The sequence below is a fragment of the Erpetoichthys calabaricus genome, chromosome 9 (assembly GCF_900747795.2).
Source record: "Erpetoichthys calabaricus chromosome 9, fErpCal1.3, whole genome shotgun sequence".
Lineage (NCBI taxonomy): Eukaryota > Metazoa > Chordata > Cladistia > Polypteriformes > Polypteridae > Erpetoichthys > Erpetoichthys calabaricus.
In genome coordinates, this window is record NC_041402.2 from 137,855,792 (window position 1) to 137,874,692 (window position 18,901).

The 18,901-nt window shown below is 39.2% G+C and overlaps 1 protein-coding gene across 2 annotated transcripts in view; it reads right to left on the bottom strand.

Annotated features, from left to right (window-relative positions):
- pih1d2 (PIH1 domain containing 2) overlaps positions 1-18,901 on the bottom strand; it is a 47,266-nt gene that overhangs the window by 16,263 nt on the left and 12,102 nt on the right. The window contains exons 1-3 of one of the 2 annotated variants that reach the window (XM_028810237.2): positions 18,527-18,823; positions 1,669-1,859; positions 247-370 (exon numbers count right to left, since the gene is read on the bottom strand). In XM_028810237.2, the coding sequence (XP_028666070.1) occupies positions 247-370; positions 1,669-1,851 (307 nt within the window). In that variant the 5' untranslated portion in view covers positions 1,852-1,859; positions 18,527-18,823. Of the gene's footprint in view, positions 1-246; positions 371-1,668; positions 1,860-18,526; positions 18,824-18,901 lie in introns of those variants that run through there. The other variant, XM_051931826.1, reaches the window with a different exon arrangement.

Here is an 18,901-nt window from a genome sequence, read left to right on the forward strand (position 1 = left end):
AATTTTATTACACATTAAAGCTGAATTTGGTGAAATAGGAAATGACAATATTCTAATCAAACAAGAAGGCATTAACAAAGGCCAGTGTGATCTGGCTCATAACTACTATAATTTTTCAGTAGTAAAAAACAGATATATGGTAAAAAAAAAAAAAGAGCAATGGCATTTTATTTGAATTAATAAATAAAAGCACCAGCTTTTATAACATACTTTACATAATCATGCAGCACTTTTATAACTAGTTACCATTTTCCTCTGTTACTTTTTCTAACTGTCCTGCTCTTAGGGGCACAGGTTCAAGGTCAGAGCTGGGAGGTGGCACTCTGTTCCACGTACACAGATTGATGTACAAGATGTCTTCTTCAGGTTCCTAAATAAACATTTATATCATTAAAACAAGCACAGGGTTCAGAGTTCAAGATAAAATTATTTAATTATGTTAACCTTTTTTGTAAGTCACTTTGGATAAAAGTATCCGCTAATTAAATAAATGTAAATGTAAATATTAAAAAAATAAAAGGAGACATGCTGTTGAGATAGGCTGTGGCACGGTCACACTGAATTAGATTAAGCAAGTTTAAGAATGATTATGTTATTTACATTTCACTTGGATTAATGCAAGCGTAGATGCAATTTATTAAGAGGACACATCAAATGGCCATTTTATTGGACTGTTCAAGCACTGACAGCAACACACATGGGGTAATGTAGGCACAATTCTAAGACTGACAGAAAGATAAGAATAAAGATAGTGGGTGCCACATTCATCATAAAGAACAACAACCCCACTGGAGTTTTAACTAAGTGTAAGTTGGGTGTTAAGAATGAGATATTTGCCAAAAAAAAAAAAAAAACCAAAGCAACTGCAGTCCAGTCACTTGAAAGGGACCAAGAAAAGATTGTGAAGAATGACAACTGGTCAATGATCACTTTTCTGAGAGCGGAGTACAACAGTGGTACCAAAGAGGCATAACAAACGTGATCACCTTGTCATGATGTGTTTGAAAAATGATGATCCAAACAACTTGCACCTAATATAGTGCCCACTTGATGTATCATTAGAGATAACAGTGACTTTGGCAGATATTGATGGTAGTTTGGATGGTATTATATAAAATATTTCATAAATTGAGTGTTATTTTTTTGTCTTAATGAAACCCATAGCTTTATGAATTCCTTGGCTCACACTTCAAAAAATGTGTATGTTAAGTTAACATGGAGTCTCTCAAATGGCCTGATGTGAGTTAATGTGTTTGCCCCAGGGCTGAATGGCATTCAGTCTAAGATCGGTTCATACAGTACCTTGCACCCAATAATGACTGGTAGGGCTTTCACTCTTTAAAAGTCTGCAATGATAAAGTGGGTTCAGATAACAGACACTGGGCTACTTAATGTAAGGAAAAAAAACTTCCTTATGTGCCTTAACTGAAACATTAAAAATTCTCATTTCTGAAAGAAATAATCGAAATGGCCAATACAGCTGTCTGTTTTAAGACCTACTTCTTTCATCTACTTCTTTTATAAGAAAAATTAATATGTTTATTTTGTATGTATCCTCATTTGTAAAGTTTGCTTGAAAATTGAGCCTATTGGTAGAACAAGTGCAAAATTTTAAAAATGAACAGTGATTATTATTATAATAATAATAGCCGTAAAATTCCACTTTACCATAATTTTGGTTCGTACACAGGTGTGTGGGCAAGGTGGGGCACAGTGTTCAATGCCCTCCTCCATATTGTGCCTTATAAATTTCCGATAAGCCTCTGGGTTTGATTCGGACATCTCATCTAGCATTGACCAAAACTGATTCACATGCTGAAGCAAATCCTTTTGGTCCAGTTTTATAGCCATGCTCAGTCCTAAAAAAGCAGGGATTGTTAAAGATAACATTAGTAAGTAGTTCATTTTGTCAAGCATTAATATGAAGACCAAGTTTAACTTAGTGAAAGGCAGCCCAGAAGTCATATTACACAGGTAAAGTAAGTAAAAATCACTTCAAGACAAACAAAAATTGGAACAAGAAAACAGAATGCATGTTTATGTTATTAATTACAAATCACAATACACATACTCTTTAATTTCACTGTATTGAAACCGTAAAGCTTATGTTTAATTTTATAAATTTCTGTTTTTTTTCACCGACTGCTAATGCTTCAGTATTACACGTAAGGTAAATACTGATATTCTAGAGAAGTGCAATATTTTTCAGCAAAATATATCACTGTAGACATGTTATTTTTTTTTTTTTTTTGCACCTTGCATAAATATGAGAATCTACAGTATGTAGCTTTGGAAACATTTGTGATGTGCCATTTGTTGGAATGAAAGAAAAGCATTTTACTAACACATGCAGAACACAATGCAGTCTGACAAAAACATACCAGAAAAGTCAACAGTCCTGCGGATATTCATGGATGCTCCGTCAACAATTGAGTTGAGTGTTCGGGCTCATTTTACAGTGTTTCATTGAAAATAAGAGCTCAATAAGAAACATGCAGCCTGCAAGGACTGTCATGTTAAACTTAAAAACGTATGTAGACTCAGACTTTCTCACCAACTGGAGCACTTGAAGGATATATAGTAAATTTGGTATTCACAAACTCTCTCTCTCTGCCAGTTTAAAGGCTGTCTTTCATATTCATCTAAGCTGGCCAGTTGACCTCTCAAAGACGATAAAGCAGACATTCACTCATCCCTACAAATGCTTTGTCTTCTCCTTTTCTAATTAAGGATGTCATGGGTGTGTGCATGGGAGATAACCCAAGGACTTTGGTGACAGTAATTACCTGTCGAACCAGTCAGTAGTGGAGGCTATGTTCTAATGCCTTCTCTTCTCCTCCACCAGCAGAACTGGAGATAGACAGCCATTCCCTTGCTGACATCACCTCTGTTGTCGGTCCTCCTGGACCAACCCCTTCCTGCCACATTACCATATAACCCGGGAACTGGCCATCTTGTTTTCAGCTCTGTCCTAAACATGCTTCTAAAAAGACGTCCCTGCAATTATTGTATGTTTTTGTTTTCAAAACCTTCAAACATATGGGGTCACCAAGATGGTGCCCCAACTCTTTGTTTGTCTCCTTTTTACTAGGCCAAAAGTTCATTTCTTCAAGAGCTACAATGAAGTGCCATGATCAACAGAAAAGAAGGCCAAAATCCTTCAAATAAGGAAGTGAAACTGGGTGTGAAAATGATTATTTAATAATTTATTTTTATCTGAGAAATGAATAGTTCAGCAGGTTTTACTTGTGTATAAAAGGTTAATAATTTACTGAGAAACAGTAAGATAATCATCCCATGTACCTCATGTGGCTCCCAACTATTTTGTATATTTTAAACAATATTTTAAAATGAAATAGTATAGTGTTATGTATTGTTTGACAGCTTTGCTGTAGAAACATAAGAGCTCATTTTAGGAGTTGTCTCCCAGAGCAAAGGTCAGATTATGGACCTGTGTGTGCACGCGCTACTTTACCTGAACATTCACTATTTTAAAAGTATGGATTGCTGAGAAACTTGCAATCTATTTCCACTTTTAAAAAATATGGGGAATGGAGTAAGTCAAGGTTTCTCAAATTTCTGATAATGAACACTGAAATTCACAAAAGCACTTTCACAGTGAATTTGCTGGGTTCACAAGTGACCTTTTTTTTTGCTGAATTTTTTTCTGAATTGTTCCCTGAAAATTTGCCATTGGGCCAGCATAGGTGAACATATCCACACACCATAATGCTTTGCGAGGCCAAAGTGACATCACAAGGCAGTAGTAGCCATTGTTGGATGGGGATGTCACTAAATGATCTGGGCTACCTGCCCAATTTGCATTGCACATGCACAGAACAAATTTCCCCCTGGGGACAGATGAAGTTCTATCTGTCTATCATGCATGCACACTGTAAGAGTACTTCACTTCACACTTTACAGTGTTGCCCAATCTGCTTCTTGCATGTGTGAATAAATTACATGCATGATTGAGGTCATTACATGATTGGTATTTAAGCCAGATTTTTATCCCACATGCATTTAAAAAAATTAATAAACAAAACAACCTTGCAGTATTTTCATTTGAGGCACTTGCGGACTATAGTAAGAATATTATGAAAATACTTTGTTGTTCTGCATTGATTCATTGTACGTTGTGTGTTCACTGCTGGATTAAGCATGTTGTGCTCCGCGCTATGTAGAGCAGATAGGATACAGACCAGAACAGCCCCATCCCCCTCCTAAACACCAGATTATATAACAATCATGCCTTGCTTCACAGGCTCCGTAGGTGTGACTTAGTCATAGTGATCCTGTCTTGGGAGATGCAGAGAGAGATAAAGGAATATTGTGGACTCGGCGTATAATTTTATTGTGGGGAGGCACAGTGGTGCAGTGGCCAGCTCAGGTCACATTTTTGGCCACAATAAAGGGGCCAGCATAGTTGTCAGATGCTTTACTATCCCTCAGGGACATTTAAACGACCATTTCACCATTACAATCCAATCAAAACTAGTTCAGTTCCTCCTTCACTGTTGACTTAAAAGCATTTTGCAGAGTTTATAGAAATTCCTGAACATTTCCACCAAACTCAAAGTGAATTCAGCAGGGTTCACGCATCACTAGTGATTTCTAGGTCTAACAAAAATGAGAATAAGTTCCAATATATTTCAGAATCAATTACAAAACATAATATATTGCAAACATTAAAAATACTGTAACATTATCATATCTTGAACATAATATATCATCCCTGGCAATTCCCAGCTCTTATGACTATGAATTCATTTAAATTGAAGTTAATATTTAACAGGCAGTGTGTTCTTGGAATTATGAAATTGAATTATAAAACATATTGCCTGGTCCGCAATAGAAGTAAAATCCTGCAGTACTTCTTTATATTCCCTGCTTTGTGCCCCAATAAATGCAAGGTATCAGCAATATACTAGTAACCCAATTGTGCTTCACTCACTCAGAATATGGAACCAATGTAGAAAGCATTTTAAGATGGATAAGCATTTATCTGTGGCACCTCTGCAAGAGGCACCTCTTTCAACCCTCGCAAACATATGCAGTTTTTAATATCTTGAAAAAATCTGGGATTAAAATGCTCAGAGATCTTTATATAGACAATATCTTTGCATCCTACGAACAACTACATTCCAAATTTAACTTTCCAGCTACACATTTCTTTCACTATCTTCAAATTAGGAACTTTGTTAAACAGAACCTGCCCGATTTTCCTCATCTTGCACCCTTGTCCATGCTGGAAAAAATACTGCTCAATTTCAAGGACTTAGACACCATCTCTGCAATATATAAAATTATTTTGCAGTCCCTCCCTTTCAAAAGATCCAAGAGGACAATGGGAAAAAGATCTCCTAATCAATATATCAGAAAGGGAGGGGAAAGTAGCAATGCAGAGACTTCACTCGAGCTCCATATGCCCAAAACATACAATTAACTCAAAGTTATATATTGAGCACATTTGTCTCGCCTAAAACTGTCCAAAATGTTTCCAGGGCATGATCCAACCTGCGAATGCTGCAATCAAGTCCCAGCCTCACTGGGTCACATGTTTTGGACCTGTGGCAAATTAATATCATTTTGGACCAAAATTTTTAAGTGACTCTCAGATAACCTTGGTGTCACAATCCCTCCTAACCCATTAACAGCTGTGTTTGGTGTTCTTCCAAGTGGAGAAGGACAAACAAACTGTGATTGCATTCACTACACTTTTGGCAAGCAGACTTATTTTGCTAAACTGGAAGAATCCTAACTCTCCTCTTTTAAGTCAGTGGGAAACAGATGTTTTACACTATTTGAAATTGGAAAAAATCAAATATTCAGTTAGAGGATCTGTACAGCAGGATATAATCAATAAAATTTTAGAATAAGCTCTTAAGCACCGAGGAAGCAATTATCTCCGCATTTCATTTTCTTCTCCAATCATCTCTACTGGTCCATTAAACTCATCAATTTAGGTATGTTTATAAGCGTTAAGTTTTACCCTGTTGGCCATGTTCTCTCTCTCTCTCTCTCTCTCTCTCTCTCTCTCTCTCTCTCAGGGGAGGGGGTCGACTTGTTTTTCAATCCTATTTTTTGTAAAAATTGATCGATTTGTATGAATGATTACAATAAAATTAATAAAAATATTACAAAATAAAAAATTATAAAACAGAAGGTTGCTGGTTTAATCCCCATATTGACCCACTTAGTATTCCTTAACGTTCAACTGTGCGTGGTCGGAATGTCAAAAACGTTGTATATGTAAACAATTTGGATATACTGTAGCCCTGTAAATTCAAGATGCCTTAAAAGGCCATTATTTTATATATCTTTTAGGCTGTAGTCAAGATCTCTCTGTTTCTTACCTATGCAAATCTGCCATGCTAGCCTCCGTGGTTCATTTTAACACACTATGATGTCTGTATTGTCTCACTCAAAGAAGAAATGCCATCAAGGACTTCCAATTTGTAAAATATTAATAGTACTATTATAAAATGCAAGAAACCAGACAGTTCAATGAATATCCACTCAGGATCATTAAGCATCACTGGGGACAATATGGAAATCATAAATGAAAAAACTGATATTTGTGATAGAGTTTCCCCCTATTTTACTGATGTAAGGTGAGTACTAAACAGACAAAAATATAAATGATACATGTAATACAACAGTGATATTAACCTTATAATTCTTTAACCTACTTATAGTATTCCAAGTCTACACTTTGTAACAGTTGTTTTTAATTGTATTTTTGTAAGCATACTGCATACGTCTGTGATTTTAAAAGAACCAACTATAACCAGTTATGTAAATGAAGGGGTGGAATCTTACAAGGAATATCATGTCATGCTATGTTATACATGTACAGACAGCATTCCCATGGAGATTACATTAACTGGTGATTCCATATTGGCTCAACATATAAGTATGAGTGTGGATTTGTATGTGAATGGCCTTGCCATGAACTAGTGCCAGATTCTGAGTAGTTTTTTGCCTTTCACCCAGCCTTTAATGACTCTGAAACCCTTCAGTCTTGATTTGGGACTTATTATTTCAGTACACATGTATTTTAACCTGTTGTGACCATTAAGAGTGATCTTGAGCAAACCCCAAACCCAGCATGACAATCACATGCCAAAATACAGTAACAAAGAGATTAACTGTAGGGGAAGAAAGGTTTTCAGATAGGTACAAGGGCACAGGTTCACACAAAAAAAGGGAAAACAATCCATATTACTAAACGAGAATGGTAAACCGGATATGGACGCAGGGACCTGCCCGTGGACGCAAAAGACATAGTGCGCAAGTGCCACACAAAGGCCCCCCCCCCCCCCGAGTGAAACGGGAGAGACTACGCACGTGCGCAGGCGCCACACAAAGCCCCCCCCCCCCCCCCCCGCACCAGAGTAAAACGAGAGAGACTACGAACCGCCTGACATGCCGCAAGCAGGATAAAGCGGGGTCAGAAATAAAACACAGAGTAGGAAACAAAGTAAAACTTTATAAAGGGATTAAAGAACGGGGACGAACACATGGAGAGTGGGTTACAGATGATGAAAACTGGAATGCATACGGCTTCAAAAAAACCTAGGCACGAAACACATGCACACCGAGATACAGAATATAAAGGCAGAAACAATGACAGTTAAACATCCACACCACACAGCAGAGGTGGACCCGGAAGGTGCAGGCGCCTACATCATGCGTCGGAAGGCGCGGTAAAGTACAAAAGGCAAAGGCGCCTACACAGCATGGTAAAAACCGACATAATACGGAAGGCGCAGGCGTCACCGCCATATTGTGAGTGGCACTGATGCGTAGTGAAGGCGCAGGAGGAGACCTAGTAAAACAAGAGAAGTCAACGCCCCGTACCAGAGTGAAACAGGACACACTACAGAGTCCACAAAGGTTCATACATCAAACCCGAGATGGTACGGACATGCGTCTGAAACCACGGAAGCAAAACTGTCTCGGCTCCAAAACCAAACAGCTCAACAGCTAACACAGCTTCGACACCGAGCCCGCGTGGACAGATCTAATGAACGTGGATGCCTACAACGCGCGTCTCAAACTGCGTAGGCAAAGCAGGCACGGATTCAACACGACACAGCTCGAGTGACCGAGATACAAACGCGCCTGCCTGAATATAATTAATGAACGCAGGCGCCTACAACATGCGTCTGAAATGCCGCAGACCAGGCAGGCGCTACTCCAAAAAGAAAGAGCTCGACTAAATGAGATACGAACTGAAACGGGAAACACTACAGATTCCGCAGTGCTCCACAATGCACCGCAAAATAGTTCGGAAAGAGCTTCGTTGTAACAGTGGCAAGACCCAGAGTGACACGGGCAAACGCTCTGTATTAAACATACGTCATCCTCACACATCCAAACTATACAGCATAGGTGAATCACATTACAGTGATGCATTATTAACAGTACGATAAACATCACAGTATCGCAAACAAATGAAAATTATTACTTGAAAAAGGGAAAATATATTCACCACGGACCAGGTGTCATTGAAACAAAAGCAGAATAAAGCGAGATCAGAAATGAAAGACAGACTAGAAACCAAAATAAAACGTCATAAACAGGTTAAACAAGGGGGCCAAACACATGGACAGCAGGTTACAGATAATGAAGACCGGAATTCAAAAGCTTCAAAAATAAAAGCTCGACTGACCGAGATACAAACTGAAACGGGAAACACTACGGGGTCCGCAGTAGTCCACAATGCACCGCATAATAGTACGGACGGAGCTCCGTATTAACAGTGGGGGTCCCCAGAATGACACGGGCGAACGCTCCGTATTAAACGTGCGTCATCCTCACACGTGGCTGCCCAGCGGGCACGGGTTCAACACGCCGGGGGTAGGCGAGCGAAGAGAGCAGGGGGCAAAGCCCCTTTGTAAACACTAAACCAATCAGGGGCCTGACTATACAATATACTGGAGTTTGAAGCATGCCTACCTTCCTTCAATCTCTTTCCTCCCATACAAAGTTACCAAATCCAACTCCACCTCAAATTCAACCTTTTTGCCTTGCATTCACTCCTGACTCCAAGCTCACCCAGCAAAGAGATCAGAGGTTCTTATGCGATGCCCCAGGTTGCCCACAGCCTTTGCATCTTCTTGAGCCTGGGACATTAACAGTCAGGACTAGTTCAATGAGGACACACAAATAAGCAAAGCTGGTGAAAACAGTACATAGAACAAATTTTACTAACAACAATCAGTGTCCAAATCAAAGTGCAGTGCTGTCATCTCCTATAAATAATCCAATAAAAACAGTGTCCATTTGGACATTTAAATCCTTAAATAAATGATCCATTAAAAAGGTTAAAGTCTAATGCATTTTGTTGCATTATAGATACCACAGCTAGATACTCTCAGTGCAGAGGAACTGGATAAACTTCTGACAATCTCAGAATTACTAGATGCTATACAGTAATCCCTCGCTATATCGCGCTTCGCCTTTCGTGGCTTCACTCCATCGCGGATTTTATATGTAAGCATATTTAAATATATATCGCGGATTTTTTGCTGGTTCGCGGATTTCTGAGGACAATGGGTCTTTTAATTTCTGGTACATGCTTCCTCAGTTGGTTTTGCCCAGTTGATTTCATACAAGGGACGCTATTGGCAGATGGCTGAGAAGCTACCCAACTTACTTTTCTCTGTCTCTCTTGCGCTGACTTTCTCTGATCCTGACGTAGGGGGATTGAGCAGGGGGGCTGTTCGCACACCTAGACGATACGGACGCTCGTCTAAAAATGCTAAAAGATTATCTTCACGTTGCTATCTTTTGTGCAGCTGCTTCCTGAAACGACATGCTCCACAGTGCTTCCCATACTTAAAAGCTCGAAGGGCACGTATTGATTTTTGCTTGAAAAACAAACTCTGTCTCTCTCTATCTCTCTGTCTGCTCCTGACAGAGGGGGTGTGAGCTGCCGCCTTCAACAGCTTTGTGCCGCGGTGCTTCGCATACTTAAGCCAAACTGCCCTATTGATTTGTTTGCTTTTCTCTATCTCTGTGACTTTATATGCTCCTGACGGGCACTCCTTTGAAGAGGAAGATATGTTTGCATTCTTTTAATTGTGAGACGGAACTGTCATCTCTGTCTTGTCATGGAGCACAGTTTAAACTTTTGAAAAAGAGACAAATGTTTGTTTGCAGTGTTTGAATAACGTTCCTGTCTCTCTACAACCTCCTGTGTTTCTGCGCAAATCTGTGACCCAAGCATGACAATATAAAAATAACCATATAAACATATGGTTTCTACTTCGCGGATTTTCTTATTTCTCTGGAACGCAACCCCCGCGATGGAGGAGGGATTACTGTAAACTCACTTCAGAGTGAGAAAGAAGCAGGCCCTGATGGCTACATTGCTGAATTTTATATATAATTTTCAATTAAGTTAGCTCCCCTTTTAGCAACATTTATTGAAGCTACAGACAATAAAATTCTACCTCATACTTTTTGTCAAGCATTAATCACAGTCTTTCCTATGAAAAATAAGGACTTATTACAATGTGCATCATATACACCAATCTCACATCTGAATAACGATGTTAAGATACTCTCCAAAGTTCTAGCTAGAAGGGTTAAGAAAGTGCTTCTTTTGGTAATATCACAAGACCAATCCAGATTTATTAAAGAATTTATTACAGGTAGACAGTTAGCTTTTAATCTCTGACACATGTTTAATTTAATACTAGGGGGCTTCGCCCCCTGCTCGCTTCGCTCGCCAACCCCTGTGTTTGGTTTTCCGGATACATACTTTTAAGATTTTTTTTTCTTTGAATTGTTGCTATTTCATTAGTTTCACTTTTATTTCAGAACTTCTGTAAAAACAATATTTGTAATCTTGCAAGTCCCAATATGCTGAATCTTTTTAATGAGGTCAGGATAGGTTTCTCTGTTTGGAATTTCAGCACAGACAAAACGATCTACATCATCAGCAGTTAATCATTTTTTTTTACAAAGTAAAAAAGTAAGTAGAGTTCTGCATTGGACTCCTGTCTGTAAAGTCGTGCTATTTTCCTCTCACAGTTCTAAAAGTACATGGGGTTACCAAGGTGATACCCCAGCTTTTGTCTAGGTTTTTGTATAAGGGCTAGACAGAACATTTTAGACTCCTGGGGTAAATGTAGCTTTTTAAATAAGCAGACAGATAAATATATATACATGAACAAAGTAACCAATAAATGCATGTGCAGTAAACTCAGTTTTTGAAATTCTCAAGATTCTTTATTTGTCACATGCATAGTTATACAGGACAACATGCAGTGAAATGCATCCTGATCCGCTTATCAATAACTGTGCAAAGTTAGAAGAATATCAGTTAAATTAACAAAAAATCATAGATTGAAAGATAACAGTATAGTAGAACATAATAAATAAGTAAAATTATGTGAATAAAGTAGAATTAAGTGTTAAGGTGCATAGTGTAGTAATTATTGTGCAAAACCAAAGTTAGACTGATGCATAGTTAAATGAGGCAGTTTGTTTGTTTGCGCTACTGTGATCTTTACTTTCTTTTTTTATATTTTCTAATTTTCCTACTTTCATATCCTTTAACTTTCTCCACATGTGTATAGCGCCATTTTTTTTTTTTTTTGAGCCTTTCTAATTTCACTGGTTTCATAGTCTCTAACCTGCCCTGCATGTGTTTAGCGCCAACGTTTGTAAACATCTTTATGAAGTTCTACTTCGTCATTTTACTCATTGTCTTTTAATTCTGAGCCGTACAGTACAATACATAGAACAGAATAAATCCTCAATGCAGTATAAAAATAAAAATTCTAGAAGTATGGAGTAGAATTTCACATTAGATGATATCACATAATATGATTTGGATTTGTTTTAAGTCCTGGAGACCTCATTCATCAAGCTGCCTCCCCCATTTTGCAATTCCACATCTGAAATTACGCTAATCCGATGAAAGGGCCCCTCATTCCCACGTCCCCATTCATCAGGGATGACTTTACCTTAGGCAGGCAATCTACAATTTCAAGAAATTGTTATTTTCTTGTGAATTGTTACATATGCATTATTTTCACTTTTACTTTAAAAACTTTTGTTAAAAACAATACTTGTTTCTTTATTTCCTGCCCCGCACGAGGTTACATCTCTTTCTTCCCAGACGTATGATACTGCTCGTGTTGTGAAGGGTGTTGCGGCTGAACGTACACTAAGGATATGCCTTTGGATCATTTGCTGTCTTTTTGCTGCTTTCTAGCTGCCTCTTCTGCCTGTCGCAAGTCATTGTTTTAAGAGCTGGGAACACATGATGCTTGCCTGCCAAAAGCAATCCAACAACTGCTAGCTTAGATGTCAGTTGACTTGTTTTAAATGATGGCTCACTGCCTGGTCTCACGTGACGTTGTAAAAGCAATACCTGTCTTTTATTTCTGGCCATGGGTGTGGTTGAATTCTTTCTTGCAGGATGTATAACGCTGCTCACGTTCAGTTGGGGTAGCTGCTGTCGCAGCTTTCTCCACATGTGTATAGCGCCGTTTTTTTTTTTTGAGACTTTCTAATTTCACTGGTTTCATAGTCTCTAACCTGCTCTGCATGTGTTTAGCGTCAACGTTTGTAAACGTCTTTATGAAGTTCTACTTTCTTTTATTCATTGTCTTTTAATTCTGAGCCGGATTGGACATGCTTTTTTTTTTAGTTCCACTTGTTCCGGGCTGATAATTACTTTCCTTATTTTCTGAATTTGCACCTCGATTATTCTTTTTTGCTCTTTTTTTCTGTCCAACGCATTTGAGTCTCTTTTCTCCGCGCCCGATTGGACGTGCTTTTTTTTCCATTCCACTTGTTCCGGGCTGATCATCACGTTCCTTATTTTCTAAATTTGCACCTAGATTATTGTTTTTCTTTTTAGCATTTTTTTCTCTCCATCGCTTTTGGGTCTCTTTTCTCCGCGCTTTTCTTTCTTCTTCGTTTAATTATCGACGTTTCATTTCTACACTATTCATTTCATTTCTACCGTAGTGACCTTATACACTTTATATGCACTGAGAGCCCTGGAGCTGTGTGTGCTGCATGACTGCCTTTACACTACTGATTTGTTTTTTTTATATTGCTTGTAAGTAGGGTGTGTCTTGCAAGACTCTCGTTCTATGTACCCGTGAGACGCACCGTGGCAGGTCTCTTTCGTCTCGCGGGTCTTTAAATTATCTTCCAAATAGATCACGTATCGTAGACTATCAGGACAGGGGACAGGATTTCTTTTTATAATAGAGAGATATAATTATATATATTATTATCTTTGGATGCACAAAAACATTTGATATGGTTGAATGGGACTACCTATTCACATTGCACAAATCTGGGTTTGGCCCGAACATATGTGCATGGATAAAACTACTGTATACCAATCCAGAAGCTTCAATTTGTATCAACAATATTATTTCAGACTACTTCAAAGTAGAACATGGTACTAGACAAGGATGTCCCCTGTCACCACTGCTATTTGCAATCACCATTGAGCCATTGGCTGTTCACTTTCAAAATGATTCTGAGATAAAGGGGATTATCAGAGAAGGATTAGAACAGAAAATATCATTATATGCAGATGATATGGTACTGTATATATCAGACCCACAAAATTCTGCCCAAACAGCACTAGCAGAACTTCAAAAGATATCTGGAATCAAACTTATTTTGAATAAAAGTGTGTTTTTTCCAGTGAATTCTCTGGCTCACAACATTGGATTGGACACATTCCCTTTTATCAACACAGATCAGTTTAAATAGCTAGGGGTAACATCACAAGTAAATATAAAGTTCTTTTTCAACAAAATTTGGCTGTCTGCATGGAAAAACGTAAACAAGACATGCATTGATGATCTACCCTCCAATATACATTAACAAATAATTTTTTTAATTAGATTCAATCATACCTCATTTATTTGGTATTCAAAACATACACGCATCCAAACGGCAACACTACAATGACCTAAGCAGGCAGAAAGTGGCATGGCTGGACATTGACACAAACAGATGTACACACATAAGCTTGGTCCACATAAAAATAAAATACTGCAGTACTTCTTTATATTCCTTGCGTTGTACCCCAGTAAATACGAGGTATCATCAATATACTAACAATCCAATTTTCCTTCATTCACTCAAAATATGGAACTAATGTAGGGAGCACTTCAACACAGAGAAGCTTTTATCAGTGGCACCTCTACATGATAACCACCTTTTTCCACCTTCTCTAATTTACACAGTTTTTAATGTTTGGAAAATGTATGAGATTCGATCATTTGCACATTTGTACATAGATAATTGCTTTGCATCCTATGAACAATTACACTCCAAATTTAGCTACCCATCAACACAATTTTTCCAAATTAGAAACTTTGCTTAAACAGAATCTGCCCAATTTTACTCATCTCTCAACTACTTCTATTCCAGAAGAAATATTGATCGGTCTTGAAGACTCAGGCAGCATTTCCATAATATTTCAAAACATTTTAAAGTCCCATCCTTTTAAAGATCCCACAGTACAGTGGGAAAAGGATCTCTTACTCATCATTTCAGAAAAGGAGTGGAAGGCAGCCATGCACAGAATTCACTCTAGCTCCATATGCACAAAACATAATTGTTCAACTTAAAATCTTTTATTGAGCACAACTATCTCATTTAAAATTGTCCAAAATGTTTCCAGGGCATGATCCAACCTGCAAATGTTACAAACAAACTCCAGGTTCACTGGGCCATATGTTTTGGGTGTGCACCAAATTAACATCATTCTTGACCAAAATCTTTAAATACCTATCAGACAGCCTTGGTATCAACAATCAAACAAACGCGCTGACATCACATGTGATGAAGACCATGGAGCGGCTGCTGCTTCACCACCTGAGGCCACAGGTCCGCCACGCCCTCGACCCTCTGAAGTTCGCATACCAGAAGAAGGTGGGAGCGGAGGATGCCATCATCTATATGCTACACCGATCCCTCTCCCACTTGGACACAGGCAGTGGTGCAGTAAGAATTATGTTTCTGGACTTCTCTAGCACCTTCAACACCATCCAACCTCTGCTGCTTAGGGACAAGCTGACAGAGAAGGGAGTAGATTCATACCTGGTGGCATGGATCGTGGACTGTCTTACAGACAGACCTCAGTATGTGCGTCTCGGGAACTGCAGGTCTGACATTGTGGTCAGCAGCACAGGAGTGCCGCAGGGGACTGTACTTTCTCCAGTTCTGTTCAGCCTATATACATCGGACTTCCAATACAACTCGGAGTCCTGCCACGTGCAAAAGTTCGCTGATGACACTGCTATTGTGGGCTGCATCAGGAGTGGGCAGGAGGAGGAGTATAGGAGCCTAATCAAGGACTTTGTTAAATGGTGCGACTCAAACCACCTACAACTGAACACCAGCAAAACCAAGGAGCTGGTGGTGGATTTTAGGAGGACCAGGCCCCTCATGGACCCCGTGATCATCAGAGGTGACTGTGTGCAGAGGGTACAGACCAATAAATACCTGGGAGTGCAGCTGGATGATAAATTGGACTGGACTGCCAATACTGATGCTCTGTGCAAGAAAGGACAGAGCCGACTATACTTCCTTAGAAAGCTAGCATCCTTCAACATCTCCAATAAGATGCTGCAGATGTTCTATTAAGACAGTTGTGGCGAGCGCCCCTATCTACGCGGTGGTGTGCTGGGGAGGCAGCATAAAGAAGAGGGACGCTTCACGCCTGGACAAACTGGTGAGGAAGGCAGGCTCTATTGTAGGCACGAAGCTGGACAGTTTGACATCTGTGGCAGAGCGACGGGCGCTGAGCAGGCTCCTGTTAATCATGGAGAATCCACTGCACCCACTGAACAGTATCATCTCCAGACAGAGGAGCAGCTTCAGCGATAGACTGTTGTCACTGTCCTGCTCCACTGACAGACTGAAGAGATTGTTCCTCCCCCACACTATGCGACTCTTCATTTCCACCCGGGGGGGGGGGGGTAAACGTTAACATTATACAAAGTTACTGTCTGTTATACCTGCATTTTAATATTGTTTTTATCAGTATGCTACTGCTGGAGTATGTGAATTTCCCCTTGGGATTAATAAAGTATCTATCTATCTATCTATCACTCCCAATCCATTGACAGCTGTGTTTGGTGTTCTCCCAGATGGGCTTAAAGTGGAGAAGGACAAGCAAACTGCAATTGCCTTTACTTCAAATGTAGTTTTGCTAAGTTTCACTTTATTGCATGGAATATTACTTACTTTTAAGAAATTCAATAAAAAAAGTTTAAAGTCAATAATTGAAACACTGTCAGTATCAGTTATTTCAAAACTAAAGTATCTGTGCAACCTTCCTCAAATCTGTCTCCTCTGCTCACCAATTGAGACTACTCAACTGACAGAGACACCTGCAAGTTCAGTCAACCATTTTCTGTCAATTTCCCTACTGTCATTCATCAGTATCTGTCAGGACCACATAAGCCCTGCTCCTTTGACCTACCACCATCCATTGGAATTTGTGGAATCTCACTGGAGCAATTGGCACCTCCCGCTTCTATCTGAATACTCTGCTGGAGTGACCCTACCCCCAGATTGCCATTGGTCCACGTGACGCTTCCCTGACCACTTTGCCTCCTTTCCTTTGCACCAGCTCTGTCTCAATCCTGACATTCTGGTTCCTTCTCTCTTTGTTTGTTGACTTGATTAATACCTCAATTTCTTCTCTCAAACTCCTTCTTTGTGGATTTCCCCTGCTCTCGGTCTCAGACCCCTTTTAATCCCAGTAATGGCAAGTGTGTCAAACAACCTGCGTGTAACATGTTACATGCAATTAGCATATTTCCTCTGTGGCCATATAGTTTTTCTCCCACACATTTACACTCACATGATCTGCACTGCTTCTTTGTTTTAAAACAAAATTCCTGCACTGCAACGGACAACTAACATGCTTTACCACACCTTATAAAGGCAGACCCTGGAAGTCCTATGGTGGACTGGCCATCAAATCAGGAAATATTCAGGGTTGCTCAAAATACCCTGGAAGGCACAGAACTACCCAGTGAAAGGGCAAGACATTTATAACTGTTGCCAGGATACAGATGCAGTCTCCTGCTTTTAACCAGATGCCCGACCACTTGGTTTTGACCTACTCCAGAAGCTTTCAACATCACCTCCTCCAACCTCTGGACAACTCTCTGGTATTCCATTCAGTTAATGGTTCAGATCAACTCATGGGTGGTTCATCAATATTCCCATCCAAATATTGTTCTGTGCTAACACCCAGACATGGTTTTTAATGCTTTAACCAGGTAGTGAACCATACTAACTCTCAGAACAAGCTGAGTAAAACCCTCATTGGCCAAGAATGGTTCATTACTGCCACATAGTTTCCCAGTCTTTAATGTTATCACAGAGTAAGCAATGCTGTGAATTAGTATTTTCAGCACCTTTTACATTTTGATTGTAGAGGTATAAATAACAATTTGAATGACTTCAAAAAGCATCATTTTTATATTGGCTAAAATGGCACCTTTTTTATATATCCTTGGTAATGTTTTTCTGTTTGGTGTGGAGGCATTTAGTCCTTTGTAGGAATAAATATATTAATAGTAAAGAATAAAGAATTTAAAGCCACATTAGTATTACCCTTTTTATTCCTTTTCTTGCCATTTAATAAATTATAAATCTTCATAATTACACAGAATATAATTAATGAAAAAACACCTAAGCACTTAAAAAAAAGCTTAAAGGAAAGGACAGGACCAGTAAATGGTGGCACAGTTGCAGCTCATCCTGGGTTCTCTCTGGGTAAAGTTTGCATGTTTTCTTCATGTCCATGTTGATTTCCTCCAAAAGGATAGGTGGAATGGCATTGCTACATTGGCACTGTGCTGTTTGTGAGTGTGTTTACCCTGTGATGGGATAGTGCCCTTTTCAGGGATTGTTATTGCCTGCTCCTGTTGCTGGCTGGGATAGGCCCCAGGTGCCTGGCAACTCTTCTCTGAATAAGTGGATATATAAAATGGCCGGAGGAACTTGTAATGTATCAACATATTTGAGGTTATTAACCAAATCTGGGCTTCCTGTCCATTTGCCCACACTGGGCCAGTGTTTTGAGGCCAATGTTGCTTCTTTTGGTAAATTCCAATTGGCCCATTGTCAGCTGCCCACATAGGGCCAATACGTTTGCCCACACTGGGTTTATACTGACCCAATGTCAGTTTGTTTGCAGGGTAATTTCTTTATATAGCACAGTTTCATACAAAGAATGCAGCGCTAAATGCTTTAAAAGTCGTCCAAAAAAAGTTGTGATAAGAAAAAAAAACAGCAACAGAGAAAAGAACCTAACATTCATTCATGAACTCTGGGAAATTTCAGCGTCGGATGTTCAATTGTAACCAACAAACTCTGCAGCCAAGGTTTGTTAAACCATACCGATTTATACACCCACATTAAACGACGTACAAATTAAAGGCAGGCGTAAGATACAACGTTTAGTTATACTTTTCCAGAAAAGGAACATAAACATGCACACTCTCACCTTCCAAATTGTACAACGGCTGACAATCCTTCCAACTAGTTGTAAGGCGTTTTGGCTTCTCTGGTTACCATAGAAATAGCTCGCCGTACGTCTGGAAACAAATCCCAATTCGTAGTCTTGGTTCCTACCTTATTTACTCCTTAAGTATGTTTGGCTAACTAACAATACTAACTTTACTCACTTTTACGAATTTCGTATTACTTGAGTATTATGAGGTTGAAAGTCTATTATGAAAATGGCATGATTATTACACACTAAATCCAGTGCAAAATAATGTCGACTTCAGTTGCCTCCGTCTGACTTTTTTGCGGCAACTTCCTTTTCGACTTACGACAGTTACCAGAAAATGGCATGATCTTCTTCCGTACACATACA